At 41.5% G+C, this 20,169-nt stretch overlaps 1 protein-coding gene across 4 annotated transcripts in view; it reads left to right on the top strand.

The window, feature by feature from the left end:
- Positions 1-2,867: 2,867 nt before the first annotated feature.
- prom1a (prominin 1a) overlaps positions 2,868-20,169 on the top strand; it is a 92,382-nt gene continuing 75,080 nt past the window's right edge. For 3 of the 4 annotated variants that reach the window (XM_030062357.1, XM_030062359.1, XM_030062358.1), the window contains exon 1: positions 3,237-3,462. In XM_030062357.1, the coding sequence (XP_029918217.1) occupies positions 3,237-3,462 (226 nt within the window). Of the gene's footprint in view, positions 3,463-20,169 lie in introns of all 4 variants that reach the window. The other variant, XM_030062355.1, reaches the window with a different exon arrangement.

Raw genomic sequence — 20,169 nt, 5'->3', positions numbered from 1 at the left:
GTTTCTTTTAAAACTCCAGCCGACAGTCCCTGTTCGGTGATATGAGCTGATAGGTTTGAAATATGTTTCATTTTTCCTTTATTTCCAGTTTGTGGTCCAACAGGGCTCAGTAAACTGAAAGGTCATTTCCTGGTCTAAATCATAGGGAATTGCACACAGTCTGCAAAAATGTGGAAAATACTGTTCAGTTGTGATGCACAACAATTCGTGTTTTCTGCAGCTGAAGACTGTTGTAAGCAGAGAATGCAGTGAGTGTTAATGCACATTATACTGAACACCAATTAAATTCTTCAAAATTTCTGAAATAGAAACTGGAATATTAAAATGAATAATGTATACAGTAAAGCCCTCTAGATTCTCAGTTTCTGACAACCTCTAGGTAAATATTTATTTGCAGTGCTGATACTGATGACAGAAAAGGACTTCTATGATCACTTTCAGTAAGCTGAGGTTTACACCAGCAGTGACCTCACCTCTTGGGAGGCAGGGCCGTATCTGTTTGGTACAGCAGTGAGGTCAGGTAGAGTAAATCTGCAGCCGACTGCTGTATTGGGCTAAGCTCCTTATTCCCGAAGACTGAGACTCAATTCACCTGTGTCTGAGCTTCCAGGATGTTGTCTTGAGGAAAGTCTGTAGTACTCCTACTTGGAGTAAATCTAATAGTTTAAGCCTTGAGTGTGATATAATGGCCATTCTGCATTTACTGATTTGCAGATATCAGCGAGGTAAAAGGAAAATGGAAATTTGAGTCAGATAAGTGTCATACAGAGATGATGTCCCTCCAGAAAGAGAAAGGTCGCTGAAGTAGATGACAGAATGTACATGATAACAAAACAAGTAAACATGTCAGCCCCCATGAATGATGCAAGGTTGGGTTGAAGTGTAGCTCCGTACAATTGTCCAGGACGCAGCCAAGACCTTCTCCAATGAGACGTCCCATTCCCTGTGGGCTTGTGAAAATCCAATCAGCAACATCTTACTGAGCATGACTTACGAACAGTGGACCAATCAGTGTCATGCATCACACACATAGGTTTAAATCCACTCAGCATAATTCAATATGTTGTGCATGACATTAGGGCTGTTCAGGCCTGGCATTAACGTCCGTCCCGGGTCATTCAATCACAAGTGGACGGCGCTAAATACAGCTCTGAACATGCTCAAAATATTTTACAGCCACATCGATCCAATCACTCAAGTCACATTTGGAAGTGGCCTGGGATGCATTTTGTCAACACGTTTTGTAGTGTGAATGCACACACTATGTGTAATGTGTCCGCAGCTGCACTGAGGGACCCCTTAATCACGAGCATCATCTCCGTAAACAAATCTGAAAAAGTCCAGAAAAATAAAGTGAAAGTGAAGTGAATCCCCACTCACTGAATCTAGCCACAGTCTAAATATATCTGGATACAAAACACCAGATGTGAGCAGGGCCATAGAGACAGGTAAATGCTTTGGCCAGTCAGTGTAATTTGAAAGTGAAAATGCCAGAATGGAGCAATGTGACACATCATTCCCTGAAGTTTCAAAGATATTATGCATGACAAACAGGCAGACCAGAGCCGATCCATAATCCTTCCCCCAGTTTCATCATGAGACAAGATGGAAGATGGTATATCACCAACAAAATGGAAATATAGGAGCAATTATCATACTGCAGACACTGACAGAAATCTAAATAGCTCTGATGCTGAATATCTTAGAGAAGGCCAAGCTAATTTTCAAACCAGCTATATAGCTTACCAGGCGATAGCTAATTAGGCAAGCTGTATGGCCTGCCTGTTAACCTTGCAAGAGCATGAATGAAGAAAAATAATAAAATATTGCCTCTTTTTTTTTCATATATCGACCAGAGTTTCTTCCATGCATCAAGTCTGGTACTTTGCTAAATTGCTCTGAAAAGCGGTGGTTTTCTGGGTATCCCCCACTGAAGTTTACCTCAACCAGCCATCTGCAGCCCATGTCTGCTAAATGAAATCTCCCACCATTACAGGTGTATGTGATCGGTTAAGAACGGTGGTCAGAATCAGTGATCAAAGTTTCCCAAACAGGGACTACCTGTCTGCAGGGGCTGGGGCCCTAAAAGTGCTCTGGGGAGCCAACAAGGACCTCATTGTGCACAGAGACAGAGGCAGAGCTCACCTTATTGCTGCTCCACCAATCAAAACGTCCAATCAAACGTGGCTGGGACTCAGGTATCCTCTATTTACCCTCTGGGTGGAAAATAGGTCAAAGGTCAGGAGGACAGAGTCCACCTGTTACCAAGACAGATGAAGAGCTAGTTGTGAAACCTGTGTTGCTGCTATATTACTTAACTCTTTAAAAAAAAAAAACAGTTGAGATAGCATTCAGTCTAGAGGAAAATAGTCTGCACAGTTCAAAACAGTAACAGCACACCATAGCTCAAGTTGGCCTTTTTTCTTACGGTTACAATGTCTAGTTGTACCATTTGCAGCAAAAATGCTGCACTTACTCATAAAATGATAGCTTTGTACAAAATGAAAATAGCCTACAGTTCTCTTTAAAATATGATATTCAACTTGAGTCTTTGGGTGACTAATTACACTGATATAGTGGTAAGTATATGACCCTCTGTAAACAAAAAGCAAACAAAGTAGCTTGGTTTAATGCATAATATTTCTCAAGAAATCATTAATTAAGTTCTCTGTAGATCACAACAATTTAATAAAACTTAAGTGGGGAGTTTTTTGGGGATCTGGAGCATTTTGAAACTCAACTTCTGTTCAAGATGCTGCTATTCACTGAAGTTTGTCCTCCTCTACCCGGCAGGAGGAGCGCTTCCCTCTGGACCAAACTATTTCTCTGTTGTAGATGCGACGGCGGCGCGCACTGACGCCCGCTCCCGCAGCGCCGCGCATGTCGGTGCGCACAGATGCTGGAGTGGAAGCGACAGACGCTCTCATCTCGGCGAGGCTGAACACACCGAGGACCGGAGACTGGGGGAAAGCACCCGGGGTCTGCGTCCATCAGGAGCCACAAACCGCGGAAAATGATGATCACAACGAATTTTTATGCGGGCAGCAGGACTTAAAAAGCTGCGGTCCATCTATTTGGACACTTTTTTATTTATTCTCGCCCCTTCCCCTTTTATTTCCCTTTCCCGTTCAGTAAGGAAGATAAGAACCTAGGCAGTCATCTTCCAGATTATATTTCACTTGGGTCTTTAACCCCTTGTTTTGGGCAGCCAGGGCGCACGGTTTTATTTGGGCACGATGTGGAAGACCGGCGTCCTCCTGCTGCTGTGGGGACTGGCGTCCGGTGAACTCCAGCATGAAACGGAGTCCCGAAGACATCCGCCGCCAGGAAAGTTGGATTTCGGTTATGTGCCTGAGGGAGTTTATGAGACCCTGGCCCATTACGAACCGGGACCAATAGGGATTCTCTTCCACATGGTGCACGCTTTTCTATATGTCGTGCAGCCCAACCCTTTCCCCCAAGGTAAGCGTCTCAATTCACTCTCCACCGCTAGTGATAATAAATTAATAAATAAATCTTAAGAAAGCCAGCAGGGATTTCCGGTGAGACCTGTTCCAAAAAGAGGTTGAATACAACTGGGAATAATTTTATAATCAGCCAGTAACTCGTGAGAGTATTGGTCTATTTGGAATGGGGACAAAATATTGGTCTATTTTGGATTATTAGAGTTCTGTTTAGTTCGTGTGGTTTTAATGTCAATAAATCTTGGCGTGCATGAGTGTCAGCGTCCAAAATATCACCGATGCCAAATCAAATGTATCCTGTTCAGTTCAGTGTTTCCATTAGATTCCCGCAGGACTTTGAGAACTGACTCGTTTGATTCCATGAGGAAGCCTTGTTGCACTTGTCATTCACTGTGCCAGGCACCACTAAACCTGAAGTAGCTTTCTTAATTCACTCTGAATCAGCAGCGGGCCTGCCCATCGGTAGACGACAGATCTGTCTTCGGTCTCGTTGCGTGAGGAGCTGTCTACATTCTGGATATCCGCGTAATACCGGGGATTTGTATTGTGCGTCAGGTTCCTCCATCCGGGCGCGTTATGTTTTGCGCCCAGAGCTGACAGTGCACTTGAGGGTGGCGTTGCAGCCTGCGGCGCACTTTGTGTCACAATCACTACAATTAATGACCCCCTGCTGACGGCATCATGTGGTCACCGGCGGGTCAGTTTGGGCTAGTCGAGCCACGCAAAACGTTTTGCTCCAGTGGGAATGTGGTTGGACATCGGATCAGTGGTTGGAGCATCCAGTCACCCCTATGAAGCCCGGTGCTTTGGCTCCACATTTAATGCAATTAGAGTTGACTGCTTAACCATATACACATGAGATGTGTGTGCGTTTAATTGGGTCGTGGGCGCTCAATAAACGTGGTCTCCATGCGTCAGTGCGTGTGTCCATAGGCAATCTGAACATCTTGCAGATTAGCAGCTCTCTGAGTCACCTTGTTAATTGGGTAATCCCATAAGCTGTAGCGCCATATGTTGCTGGGCTTTTATTTTCCAGTTTGTCACCAGTATTTTAGGGCTCATGACCTAATCCTGCAGAGTGGACCACTGCTCAGGAAAGTTTATTTGTTCATTCATGGGTGCGCCTATCAAATGATTCGAGGTGGAATTGGAAATCATGTGGAAATGCTTAGTTCATACATAGCTTTGCAGCTGAAGAAAACCTTGTGCACAGTGTAGAGGAAAGGAGTTGCCTCTTGCATGATTGTGGTTAACATTTTGCCATCTCTCTGTTTATCAAGCCTCAGGGGTTTCATTATTATTTTTGGGCTCATCACATTTCCAGTGCTACCCTGTTAATCAAAATTTAGACAGCACAAGCTAAGGCCATCTGCCTATTAATAGAGACAACAACATGCATGCACGGAGATTCAGCATGATAAATCCCATGATCTGTTGGACCTGTTTTGATGAGGAGTGACAGGTTTTTTGTAGCAAACCTTTGGGACTTGCAGAGCCGCTGTGATTTCCATAACAACACGTCATGGGAATTACACCTGCACAGTGCAGTGCCGTTTGATGAAAATATATAACATGCAGTTACATTCAAATCTATAGGACAAGTGTGGGGAAATATCTGCAAATATTTCCCATTTCAGTGTTTTTTCACTTGAGGTGATGCAGATGTCAGAGTGGGGTACTGTACAGGGTGGATGGATGTGGGTGTCTCTTCCCTTTGGCCTGTGGTAAGCCACAGCGTTAGCCTACTTCCAGCAGACATTTACGGAATGAATCACTGGATCCTCAAGCATGCACTGCAAAAAAAAAAAAAAAAAAAAAAAAAAAATGTCCTTCTTAACATGTGTTGTTCATCTTGTTGTCAGCTTCTAAATCCAATATTCATAAAACAAATCCATCTGTCACTGGAATGTGATCATCTCACTTATTTCCCAGGCAATCGCCCATCCTTTTCCAAGAATCTTCTCGAATCAAGTGCTGTTATCTGTAGTAAAGCATACAAGTCCACTTGTTTCAGATTAATGCCACTTGATTTGGGAAAATGGCAGAATCATTTTGAGTTGCACTGAAAAGCATCTCATCCATTCAGCCTCATCTTTTTTTTATTGTGGGGGGAAATTGTGTTCTTGTCGAGGAGAAAGTATTTAGACCAGGTTGGGACATTAAGCTCAACCTAATGAAATTTTCTCACTTAATAGCTTTCTAAGACAGGGGTCCCACCCCATTAATTCAGCATAACTTGCTACCTTTAAATGAAAGATGAATTAATAAAAAATATGAAGAAGAAACCCCTGTCTCATTGGCAGTGGGCCACATGACTGGCTGATATATTCAATTTTCAGTAAATGGCAAATATCGGCCTCGCACATCAGTCTTATCCAAGAAATGAGTCATTAAGATGGACATTTTCTTGCAGTCTAATTAGTGAGGCTTCATCATCACTTCCTCCACAATCATTGACATTTTACATTGTAAAATGTCTTTATAATCTCATAACTGTTTGATGCAGGCGACTGACACGTTATTGTCTGCATCCAACTGGCTCCGAGCATGTAGGAGGTATTATTAGGAAAGAAGCAACAAATGTCTATCGCTGACACCCACACAAGCAAATGAACAGTGACATATTCTCTCTAACATTTTTAACGCCGTTTCTCTGTGGCGTGGAAGCCCGCAGGAGCTGTTAACACCCCCCTTCTCACACCTACTCACACACTCACCAACACACCACTGCAACATGCCAATATGCATTCTAATGTACACACATATGCTACGCACATCCTCCCATTAAAGCAGAGAGTTTACATTTTGAGGCATTTAGCTGACGCTGCCTTCCAGAGTGACTAATAGTGATTACGCAGGAGGGGTTGCCATGTTCTGTTCTGTTACAGGGATAAAATCAGTGACTTTTAGCTATCTGATGTCTTTTTCTGTCCATTAGTCCAACCATAATGCCCTAATCAATGAAAACATATCATGATTCTGTGAATGTATCCATTCACAACCCACTTTCCAAGTATTTTAATCGATCCTGGTGTAAGTCAGCCATCATTTGAAGGTAGATGTGTATTACAGTTCATTCTGCAGTTTCTACTGTACCATTTGATGCCTGTGGGTGCATGCAGCTGGGGAGATGATGCCAGTTACAGTCACACAGATCCCTGCTGGAAAGGCCTGCATGTTTTAATAGTGTCTTCATTCCATCTCCTCAAGAAACCATGCATATATGAGATGCTGATACACTGGACTGGAGAAATGTTGGCATCAACAATGCAAACTAAGTGGTTGCCAGGGAAACCCAGCGGCAGCCATCATGGCCAGTGTGTTTTGGTTCACCTCACTGCCCTACATATGTCTGACTGCACCAATGTGATTTGAAGTGTGAACCAAAACACAGTTTGGAGGCAACTACAGCATGCCGCTGCTTTTTGCACCCTGAATGAATACTGTGCTTGAGGTGGTATGCTTGGAAAAGTAGATTTGACCACGCTCAATGTTCACACTGTAATCACTCACTGTATGATGTGACCTCTGTTTGGTGTTGAACATAGCCTGCTCATCAACAGGGAGCACAGTGTGTTTCTGCTCTGCTTACAGAAATGAAGGGATTTTGATGCTCAGCAAAGGACGAGTAGACTTGAAAGGATGTGAAGTAGAATACTTCAAAAGATTTCTGTCCAAGGACAAAGAAGAGATGGAAGCACTACGTGAGGTGCATCAGAGATTTACTGGAACCACACATTAGCTACACATATTCATTGTATAGCTTTTATGCTGCAAGGAAGACACATAGCCAAAACATGACTCTGTTAATGCCAAATGCTGATAATATGTGTCTTTTGTGAATACATTTAAAATGCATGTAGGCCACTGCACCAACTAGTAACTTTTTGGGGACAAAAACCTTTCAACACCATAAATTAGAGTAAACTCTTATTTATCTGCTGCCCTGGATGGTTGACTAACATTGGTTGAGATTGCAGTATAATTTTTCCCACAGTAAGATGTAGTGGGTGTGAAGAAACAATGAAAACCAAGGCATTGCATAAGTGAGTGAGCAATGTTTAAATTTACAATTTCCAAATCTGCAACCTCGAAATCTGCTCTCATCTCTTTATTGAATGTCTTACACAGCACCTGATTCTATACACAAAATAGTATTACAAACAGGTAAGGTTACATATTCCTATGAAAAACACATAGAGTACTTAAGCTACTAAAGGAAAAATATCATTTGAATTGCAGTTTTGTAGTTTACTGTCCCCTGGCAGGTGAGCCCAATAGTTAATTTCATGAAATTCATTAACATTGCTTCCAAGTGAGCTCAGAGCAGTTCATTTAAACTGAAGACAGGAAAACGGACAGAGAATCACAATAACGAAGCTGATTTGTGTGTATACCCATGCATCTTCAAATGACAATGTAATACCATAATTTTTGCTCTTAGGTTGCTGGAAATAGCCTAATAACATTATCATAGCCTATTAAACAAACACATTATTATAGCCTATTTAAGCTGTTTTCATTACAGTTGCATGCATAACAAATCACTGTTAATGGATTAGGCAACACAGTGGCTTTTAGCATTTTTTATAGCTAAAGAGGAAATGTCAAGGAATGGCAGAATACACATTGTTCATCCGTATGTTTCTTACACTTCAAAATTTTGTAGGGTTCATTTGTCACCTGTAAATGGGAAAGTTCACAATCAATAAAAAACTGCCAGAAGTTGAGCGGTTTTATCTCTGATTTTGATTTTCTCGAGCCAGTGTGACAGGTAACCCTCATTATTTTATGCGCCCATGACAAATTTTTACCAGCATTTGGCGCATGGCCAGTATTATTTTTGGACATTGCTCTGTCAAGCAGACCAGGGAGAAATTGTCTGGCTTGTCCTCGAGTTTGATGGCGGTGTTTTCACCTCAACAGACAAACACAACTAAGGCCATCAGTGCTGCAGGGTTCAATTTAACTGTGCCAAAAGAAGGCTAAATAAAAAAAACAGATAGATGATGAACCCATTGCCCCATCAGAGTGTGCCTCCACAAGTCAGAGCCACCGCATGTAGATGAGTGGTATACGCTGGAGGCACTGTGATTTTTTTTTTTTTTTTTTTTAAGCAGCACAGTGGCAAAGTGATTTAGAAGACTGTCCTTCAGCTGGACGGCCCAGGATCAAGCCCCATGACATTAAGCATATGCTTGCTGAAGTGTCCTTGAGCAAGATGGTGTATGCCCATCAGCTCCAGGTGTGCTGTTATGTTGCTATGGTCCATTTTGACCCCTCTTTAGTGGGTGGCAAACATGAATCTTTCCTTTTGAGGATCAATAGAAAGTCTCAGAAAAGGAATAAAAGCACCTCAAGAAACCCAAGAAATGTTTCAGTCACAACCACACTCCTAATTAGAGATTTCTTCAAAAAGCAGCATGCACATCTGTGGAGAATACCATTAGTGCCTCTGATGCCCCAAAGGCCTTGAAGCTGAAATCATAATGTTTGGCAGATTTGAATCATATCTCTGCTGATGATATCTATAACAAGAGTACGCACCAACGACTTACGCATTGTTATGAAACATTCAATCAACTGATGGCTTGGTATCTTGTTTTGCTGTCTGCACAGTCACCGTGGGCCTGATTCCTCAGAACTCACACAAATTCAATGAAATAGATCAAAAGTGTGCCGCACAGTGGGGGACATTACAGCTCAGACCACTGTTTTGCAGAAATGATCTGATCCTGTTTTCCAGGATGTCTCTTGAGGCACGCTGAGTCATGATACAACAACATGCATCAGACCTCATGCAGCTTATTCGACTGCAACTTGAAGGCACAGCCATCTATTTAGTTCTATATATTATAAAACTCCTTATTGACTAGCACATGGGTTTGCTGATATTTGGGTTTTACAGATATTGACTGGTTAATGTTAGCAGCCCTTGGTATGGTGGATCATATCCACCATCCACCATGCTACTGTGTTTTGTGCTCAGAGTTGGCACTGGCCCAACATACTTTAATAATGAAAACATTCATTGTTGACTGCAGCTTCTTATCTCTTTTCTGCTGTGTTATATTTATTATAAACAAACTGCTGTTGTTGTCTTTGTAAAGATAACATATTACTTTCTATGCAGCTGAGCATGTTCCCTGGGAAGGAGGGGCCCATTTACAGATGTTGACAGAAGCAAATTTAAAGCTGTGATGATGCATTCAAATGCGTTCAATCAATAAGTTATACAAAAGCTGCAAAACAGGTGCTTTTTATTTGTGATATCTACAGATTTTTAATTGAATCAACTAGCCAGAATTTATTCTAATGTGACATTTTGATCAGCGTATTTGAATATGGATTATTATTGCAGTTAAGTTCAAATTCATTTAAAGCCTTGGTTTGGCTTTAAAAGCCCACAGTTTATAGAAAACAAAACAACGCCTCTGACCTGAACCATCATAACAGACAGGGAAAAAAAAACTCTCGCAAAATCCCAGAAGCCAGAAGGGGAACAAATGGAAGAAATGAAAGAGAGAGGGAAGCTCCCTCAGCCAGAATTGAAAGGATGCAATTATTAGTTCTAATGAACTAAAAATCCAATTATTAACTCTAATACTATAATATAATATGATTCCATCCTGTCAAGAGGGAAATTTGTGGCAAAACACTGAATCCTTCTTTGGTGTGAGCATGGCAACATTCAAAGCTCGACACAAAATATCAGCTATCAGCAGCTTCAGTTCAAAATGATCGAAAGTGGTCGAACCCCTTGTCTAATCTTTTGTAAGGCCATGTGAATTTCCCGCAGAGTGGGTTATTCCTGATGATGAGGTGGGAGCGCAGATGTTTAGGTGCACAAGGGTTATGGGGTCATGCTGGCTTGGATTGTGCATGTAGGCCCAGAAAGCATGTGGAGGGAGCTGACAGCTGGGTGAGGGGAACGAGGGGGCATTTGGATGGGCAGTGAGCAGTTTGCTGACAGCTTGTCGCAGATGGCACTGGCACTTCCAGACGACTCTAAAACCACTCTTGGGTCATCCGAGGTCAGACTGTTTAAAGGTCCCATAGTATTCAGTTTACATTATTTATTTTGAAATCTGTTGTGACTCAAACTAAGAATAATGCTCATGATGCTTTGCTGATAAATGTTTTTTTTTTTTTTTACCTAAATGTGTATTTATTGAATTAATTTGAAGTCCTCAGGTCACAACACTGGATCCTGATTGGCTGACAACACCAGCTCTTATAATTCAAATGATGTGACTGTGCTCAGCAGAGGCCATAGAAATTGAATTGGGTAGAATCGGCATTGTAACCTACTGGCCGCCATCTTTGAGGAGGTGACTGAATAACTTTATTGACACTTCCATCGTGTCAAGACAAGCACTTGGCCAGGTTCATAGATGGCCTGATCTCTCTCTATCACGGTGTGTACAGCTCACAGTAGCAATGATGGGATACGTTAGAGTTAATGCATAAAATTAATTGAAATCACCAGTATAATGCTTAAGTTATTAAACATTTTGAAAGCTACTTCATAGCCTATCCCAGGCTAACGTTACTGGTAGTTGATAAGAAGTTGTCCACTGCATTTCTCTTAACAAAGTTATTGGATGAAATTAGAGCAAAGCCACCTTCACCAGGCTCAGCTACTCCTACTTTTTTATTTTGATGCTCAGCCAGCGTCTTCTGCCAACGCGGTGACATCAGTGGACATGTACAGCTGTTGCCTTGGCAGAATCAACCACATGGAAATACTCTGATTCACTTTGAACCAAAGGATCCCGCCAGTTCTATCCAATTCAATTTCGATCGTGGAGCCTTAATCGCTTTAGTGCGAGCAACCAATCAAGACTAAGTCCAGTTGTGATTGTGTTTTCTGCAACTCCATGTAAAATCCGATGGATTGGAAATGCAATGGCTTTCAACTTAACCATTCAACAATCAAAATAACTAATGCTAATCAATTATCTTTGATCATATGTGTATATAAACAGAGGAATATTTCAATTCTTGTAATAGGGTGTTTTAAACAGATATGTACTGCACTGCCTGTAGCTTATGCATTATTATTTTGCAAGAATCACAATATATCTAAGTAGAAAGATGAAAGGAAAATGGCAACATTCAATAAAACTTCCTTGGTAGTGCAAAAAAGTTTGCACGCTGATTTGAGGCAGAAGGGTTTATTGTTGATGAAGAATTAATACAATACACAAGCATGGAAACACTGTTGTTGTATGAATATTTATTCACCACAAAATCCCATTAGGCACCCAGTGTGGTTATATGCCCATTAGTTTGTGCATTACAGTATTGTCAAGAGCATGTTGTTGTTTTTGCCTTCAGAAAACATGAAAAATGGCCATTAGCTGACATGAAAGACCATTAATAATTCGACCATCACAAATCCATTCATGAGAGACTGTTTCCAATTTCTCATATTCATGTTTTAAATGTTTTTTTTGCTGAATATTTGCTGGGCGGTTTGATGGAAACATTGTCCAAAGTGTTGCCCAGACAGCTGAAATTCGCACAGAAAGCAGGCTCACGTTGGCCCTCATTACCCATTATTCTGGAGGATTGGTTTGAAGCCCTGAGGCTGAGAGCACAAACATGTCTGGCTGCTAGGAAGGCATTCATATTCTCAATATTTTATGCTTTTCTCAGCTTCCATCTGTTACCAAATAAGATCAAATGTGATTAAATTGTGAGAAGATTCTTTGAAGCATGACTGGCCAATCACTCAAACATCATCTAATAATCTAGCTCTTCATGTCTTAAACCGCTAATAAATATCCTTCGGCCAGTGAAGTTATGTGTTTATTTTTTGTGACTGGTAGAAATCTATTTACTGCAGTAATCACTCTGTGATGTATATTAATAACAAATTATTCCTTATTTATATACTTATGAAATATGAAAAAATATATTAAATGTTTTATAATATATTTGATTTAAGACCAAACAAAAGCCATATTTATATTAATAGCTATATACTGTCAGAACCATGTGTCTCACAAAACTTACATGTACAGTAAAGCTAAGTGATGCCATGTCTGTGGTACAGGTTTTAAAAAAAAAAAAAACACCTTGTTCTTTGTAACACTGTAGTCCATTTAGGAATATGTCTGTGATACATAAACTGCACCACAATGTGTGGATATGATTTGTAAGACTATGTGGGTTGGGCGGCTAGAGTGCAAGACACTGAAATAAAATTGCTTATTCTATTTTGCATCTCTTCTTAGGCCTAAAACCTATCTAGTTCTACTGTAATAGCATCCACAGCACTGAAATTGATGTATAGCATTGCTCTGCTGTGTATCTGTGCTGTCAGACACAGTCATGTCATCACAGTGACTGTGACGCCCTGTGGCATTGGGATGCTTCAGGACACCAACAGGCATGTCCTTACTCGCCTGCAACATAATGCCAGCTGATTGCCAGAGGCAACATGTCACTCCATCACATCGCAAAGAAGGCCTTTGCCAGTGCCTGCATAGAGCACTGACATCCAAGTTTCTATTTTCTGCATTTCTGCACATTTTTGCACATAATTACAGTTTTATTATGTGAGAAATATCTGTGTCACATGTGCCCATACATGCCAGTGTGCATGTCATTGTACAGTGGCACATGCACAATTACATGGCATGCCGTTCTCACAATGCATACTGTAGTCCTGGTAGTAGTAAGCTTTTTAATCTCTTTATCCAAGGATCATTGACTGAGCTCCATGCTCTTTTCAGCAAAAGGACTTCTTCACAGTCACACAGTTACAGGCATTCACACTGTGGTGCTGTCCAGTACAACCGAAGCCTTCTGCTGCTGGCCATTTGAACAGGGCTGCTGTAGCATTTAGAGATAAAGAGCCTTAATAAGAGCAAAATAACATCCTCTGTGCACATATACAGCAGTGAGAGTACAATTTCCTACCACAAAGGGGTTATATGGAGGAAACACAACTAAAAACAGGCAGTAGTTTATCACAAGTAAAAGCAGAAATACGCATACCTCTGCCAACACTGTGCAATTCTCAAGATATGCCATTTCCACGTCACATACTTGACCAGAATAAACTTATGTCTATTCTTGCTTTTCATTTTAATTGAAGGTAATGTTTTTGTTCAATAAATTCATGTTTTCAACAGTTATGTGCGTGTGGTTGATATAGTGAGTATTTGTGCTGTCGGAGTTATGCACCTGCTTGTGTTAGGGCACGCCCACCGGCTACCACCACACTTTCTTTAGCTAATCGTAATGAAAGGTTAATCAGCTCTTCCATGCCCCATGACCAAGCTTTGCAAATTGTGCCATGTTATGTCAACCCAATCAGAAGTTATTTGCCTTTGTGTGATCGGCAACGCCAATCACCACAGACCCTTTAGATCAACCAGTATGACAAGTTAATTATCCCTTTCACTTTGTGTGAGCAGTGAGCTGAGGAAACATGGGGGTAAGAGAACATAGGGCTGAGGGAAAATAGGTTGGAGGGAACAAAGAGCTGGGGGAACATATAGCTGAAGGGACATAGGGCTCAGGGAACATGGGGCTGAAGGAAACCTGGGGCTGAGGAAACAGAACTGAGGGAACACAGAAATGGGAGGACATAGAGCTGAAGAATATAGGGCGAGGGAACATAGGGCTGAGAAAACATGGGGGCGAGGGAACATAGGGCTGTGGAAACATGGGGCTCAGGGAACATAGGGCTGAGGGAACATTGGGCTGAGGGAACATAGGGCTAAGGAAACATGGGCCTGAGGGAACATAGGGCTGAGGAAACATGAGGGTGAGGGAACATAGGGCTGAGGGAACATAGAACTGGGGGGACATGCTGTAGGGCAGGGAACATAGTGCTTGGATACTTTGGGCTGAGGGAACATATAAGCCTGAGGAAACATGGTGTCTCATAAACCTGAGGGAACATAGCTAAGGGAACATGAGGCTGAGAGAAACAGCATACATACTTCAGCATACACCCTGTGTTTCAGAGTTCACAATCATTTCCCAAATTTATGAGACTGTCTTTTGCCAGGATGGTAGTGGTTTAAAGAACAGAGTGTTCCAATCTTACCATTCAGGCATGTTTAGTGGGTCTGGGACTTGAACTGGCAACTTTATTGTCACATGCCAGCTTCTATAACATCGAATGCCGCCGCTGCCCCAGCTTTGTGAGTGCAGACCACGCTGCATAATCAGAACACAAAAAGTAATATTGTACAGCACTGTAATTCCTTGCCTGCAGCTCCAAGCCCATGAATAGATATCAAAAAGCCTTTACATGTTTTTACCCTTGAAATGGATCCATAAATCTGGGATTAGTCCTTTCTGTAGGCCCAGCCAGCGGGCGAGACGACCAGCTGTAACTGCAGAGCTTCATTCCAAAATGATTATGTCCATCATTTAAAAAACGGGACACCTGCAGTGACAAAAATGTTGGATAGCACATGATTTAAATAAATTACAACATTAAACCCCTAACACGAACAAATTCAAAAATCCACCCGAAGGACAGGGAGATGAACACATTTCTAACATAACCACCATGTCTACCTATGATTGACAGGACATCTGTGTGGAGGAATACGAAACATTTTTTTTTTATTTTCCAAAATGCTTCACATCCGTTTTGGGGGGAAATCATAACCTGAAGCTCGTTATTCAGTATTACTAAAGTTTAGACTATAAAGTCTATGAAAGTGTAACCTTTTGATCCACTATCAATTTAAGTTACTTAATATCCTCTTTAAAAAAATGCCTGTAAAATGAAATTTCATGAAATGAGCGTGATGTGTTAAAATGCAGATAACGTACTCCATGCATGAAAAGTGAGAGAAATACATTTGCCAACCATGATAGGATTATATGAAAATGACATGGCTTGAAACCTCAAAACAGGCAGTAGCTTAACATCGAAATAGTGTCGTAGAAAGTGATGTGCATGTGGAAATGGTGTATCCAGTCAGTGCACTATTTGTCACATAATCCTTTCCTGGTAGCGTAATATCATTCATGTCCACCCCACATACACGGAGCTTTAGAGTTCATGCTCATTTCATAAAATTTTATGAGACTCTATTTTGCTGAGGTGCCCTTCAGAAAATTGTATAATCGAATACTGTACTTGTACTATACGGCTCCAGGTGTGAATGAGTGCAAATGTATAAAAGTGACAACTGAAAAGACCCAATTTTACTCGGTGAATCATAGTTTTAGAAAAGGAACAGATGGGAAAAGAGATGTTGGTTTATGTGACACGTGAATGGTAAATCCATAACATGGTGACCAAACTAAAAAACTATCCTAAATTATGGCCCTTTTAAATTCATTGTGCTTTTACTCAGCTTTTAGGGTCCATTTGGCTTTTATGAGGTTTGCCCTGTACAGCTAAGAAGACACTTATTGTTTATTGGATCAGCAGACTCAAGTTGACTTCGTGACATGGTGCTGCAGGGAGGTCCAGTGATTAGGAAGACAGCCCCTCAACCAAAAGGTCACAGGTTTAATCCATGCCGTGGCTACAGTGTGTCCACCAATAGCGGCGTGTCTTGTTGAAGTGTCCTCAAGCAACACACTGAACTCCTCCCTCAGAGCTCAGTGTGTGTAAGGACATCAACTAAATATAAAAATGCCGCTCGCTAAAAGCTGTTGCTTTTACCTTTAGGTGATGCTCTTACCTACCGTGACTCATAATAAATGAGGAGTAGGGGATTCCTAAAACCTGTGAAACTTTGAGTGACAGGACAGTCTTTCTCACCTCTTCATCACTCTAGTCTATTTATTCACCATCTGTCCTGTAAGAATATAGTTTATCTTGTGCTGCAGTAACTTAGGATATTGTTGTTTGCTTTGGAGTTGCAATTCATTTTATTCCACAAATATTTTAAATCTAATAAAGACAGTAGGTTTAGCAAATTTTATGTCATAAAAAAAATCAACATGCAACTCCTCTGCAAAATGCACAGGACTTGCAAGCTGGAATCACAACTAGTTTGTTTAGGTTACATTGCCCTTGTTTCCAAGAAAAATTGCACAAAGTTGGCAGATGCTTGTTTGCTACATCACTGCTAATTCACTCTGCCATCACGACGGTGCCTGTTAATTGCTGCTGTAAATGCATATTTTTTTCCAGCAAAAAATAATCCAAGATGAGCTGTCATCCAAACAAGTAGGGCCCCTTTGTGATGGCTGCACTTTCATTCAAATGACGCCCAAAGAGCTTTTGTGTATTAATCGCAGCACTGCAGTACTTCTGAGGTGTTCGGTTACTTCTGAAGGACAGCCAGGTCACTTGAATGAAATGTTCTTTATTAGTTGTGCAACTTTCATTAATAAAGCTTTGGGTTCAGTTTCACCAAGAGACAGTACACACCGTTTAATCTGAGGGCCACTGAAAGACTCCTAATTGTCCCTAGGAATGTGTTACGCAACACTTTTCCCCCATGAAGTGAATGACCACTCATTGTACCACTAAATCTGTATGGTGAAGTGTGTTCTTTCAGAGGGGGAGAAGTAGATCAATAGATAGAAGCGGTCGTTCCTGGATTCCTGTTCTTAGAGGGAAGCAATGTATCTCATTAAGAAAGCTTGCTTCACCAGAGGCTGGCATATTAGCGGAGTAAGGAAGAGGAGATAAGAGCTATGGCATTAAGATAACTTGAACGTTTTAGACGGTTCAAGGTAATATTATAATGCCACCATCAGCTTAAGATCCCAGCTATCTGACAGAAAGCAGGTGAGAAACGTGGCAAATCCCAAGGAAATGAAAGCACAGCTACAGAGGAAAATCAGACGATCACTAGAGCAAAACAGGCTGAGAAGATATCAGCTTCTTTAAGGAAGCGAGACAGATGAAGGGAAACAAAAACAGAAACGGAAAAGAGAAAAATAGAGGGAGTGCGTTGAAGGAAAAGCTGCCTCTTCCCTTGGTGTTGCTAAAGCCATGTCTCATTCATGGGCCTGTTATTTCGTTCAGGCCTGGGTAGCCAAGCAGGACAGGCGATGGCGAGGCGACGTGAGTGCCTCTCTCCTGGTGAATGGATGGCAAGTCATGCATTCTCTGTGCCTTTGTTCCGCTTCATTGGTGGGCACGGCGATGCCCGCTGGAAGTTGACCATAGGGACATGGTGAGTTGTAATTGCAGATGTGCAGTGGCAAGAAGTCAACCTGTTGTGAATTTGTGGACTTGTATAGTCCTTTTAGACTGTAAACAATGATATTGGGCTTTAAATAAACTTGAACTTGAACTTGAACTTGACCCTGCCAACGCCGGAGATGACTATTCCAAACAGCTTTCCTCTACAAAATGGCCTTTAGCCTCGGCGCCGCTCTTCACACCGCTTCACATGATCCTTGTTGCCTTCGCTCAGTGTTGGACAGACAGTTCCCTCAAGTGGGATGTGTCATGGGAACTCGTCTGTGTCACAATTTGGAGAGGACTTTCAGGGTGTGTAATTTAGCTGTCGACGACAAGCCATTTCAAGCACGCTGCATCTAAGAAAACCAACACTGATAGATATTGTTTGGGATTTTGTAAATTGTGATATTGTGGTATGGCATGATGGTTGTCTTTTATGGGTTTCAAAGGGTGGATTACAGTAAAGGAATGCAATTTTCTGAGCTTATTAGACTAGACAATAGCCATCCCTACATTATCAACAAAAATATTGAGGTGTTTGATGAAAGATATCATGATATTATATTGTATCCATGTTGCCTATCCATACTTGATCTAAATGGGAGTGTTCATAGATTGAAGTCATGGTGTGTGTGCATTTATAGCCCTACACTGGTGAAGTGTCCTCAACCAAGACATCAAACTCCTACTTGCTCACTCAATGCAAATCACACCTGATCATCAGGTGGCAAAAATGTAAAAATCTGTTTCAAAACCTGCATTTACCTAGAATCAGGGTGCAGTTCTCTGTGGGAAGTTCTGCTCCCGACTATTTGAAGACATGACTCCTCTCGTCTTGTTATCTGTTGGTTAGTGGGAGTTAGCTTGTCTCCTCTGATTGGTGTGTCCCCGCAGTCGACAGGTCACACATCCTGACTGTCACTGTCACTACAGCAGCATGGCTTCAGCCTTGATTAGATGATGGTAATCTGGAGGGTTGTTTACATGGCTCTTGGTGCAGAGGCAATCCTCTTCAAGGTCCAGTTGTCAACATGGCTGCCAGACGCCACTTGTCCTTTGGTACCTGGAGTCTTTCTTCACCTCGTGGCTCTTAGACAAGTTGGCTTGTGGCCTTTGGTATGAATCTTGAAAAATCCACATAGGGAAAGCATGAAAAAGCCAGCTCTCCTCGGTCAACAAAAACAGTGAAGGTGCTGTTGAGAAAGGCATTCAATCCACCAACAGTATAAGACGGTGGTTATGTAGCCAGCGTCCAGGTGTGACCGTATGCTGGGATGATCCATGTCCAAGTATGCTCGTGCAATATTTCAATGTCAAAATCTTACAAATACCTTGCACCTTAGATAAATTACCCGAATGTTCATAAATCACTTGCTCTCCTGGCAGTTTAAGTACACTATTAGTTGTAAGGAAATGATGCAACCCATAAATAATGGTGCGTTTGGGAAGATAAATAGCATGGTGTGTTTACAAAAATCATTCATATCTTGTTTATATGAAGAAAAATAGGAAAGCTGCGTTTAAGATACAGAGATGGAGACACTATACTATCCTATGTAAAGATAGTGTACGCTAAAAGGTTCACTGGTGCAAAAAATCCACCAGGCAAATATAATTTTGGATTCCACTATTAAGCAATTACTCAGCCAAGTAGCTCAATCTTTATGTTTTATGCATGTCTTATGTATGTCATTTCTCTTTTTTTTTCCACAGTTAAAAATTACAAAGTGGGTGAACATAATTGGATCTTTCATAGTGTTGTACTCAGTATTGATTCTACATAATCAGATTGATGTGGTGGCCACTCCTCTCCACCCCTCCTGCTTCCTCTCCACTGCTGCTCTCTTCACCTAGTGCATTGCAGTTTTCAAACTAATGGTGTCCTGTGAAAGCAGCGTAGGCAGCTGCCTGACGTAAAACACCTAAAATGTCAGTGTAAATAAATACACTGAGAGAAAGAGGCACCCAGGGAGCACGTCTTAGTTTTCTTCCTCAAATTGAAAGAATTCAGACCTTTCCATTGCTACGGGGCAATGTAAAGGACCGAGCAGTCGAGTAAATGCACAGGATTTTTTGGTGGTGACACTAGTGCAGGTATATAAAGCATATCACCTAGTTACACCTGCTAGTATGAATGATTCAAGAACATGACCTCGCATACAGAGGAGGACACAGACAGTAGACGACAGTGAACTGCACACTCACTAGTGGGTTCAAATACTATTTCTCAAAATCATTCAGACAGCGGTGCAGATTATAGCGTTTCCCTGTGCAATATAACATGGCCTATTAGTGTCTGTCAACATGTCTCCCAGATATGTTTCTGCCTGTGAGTGTGTGTGTGTGTGTGTGTGTTTGCACACGTGTGTATTTCCCCTGTCATGCATTACATGTTCCGCCTGTCAACATGTTTTTCACTGGAGGGGAGCGTGTCAACTTTTTAAATGCCGAACGTACACAATTAATCTGGGCATATTAGCTTTACATGGAAGGTGACACTATAGTGCTTTCCATGCAAACATGCTGTGCACACAATATACCTTTTTATTCATTGCATTAGCACATCAAAAATTC

This window comes from Myripristis murdjan, chromosome 10 (genome assembly GCF_902150065.1).
Source record: "Myripristis murdjan chromosome 10, fMyrMur1.1, whole genome shotgun sequence".
In the NCBI taxonomy this organism is placed as follows: domain Eukaryota; kingdom Metazoa; phylum Chordata; class Actinopteri; order Holocentriformes; family Holocentridae; genus Myripristis; species Myripristis murdjan.
This window is presented reverse-complemented; position numbering and strand designations above follow the sequence as displayed.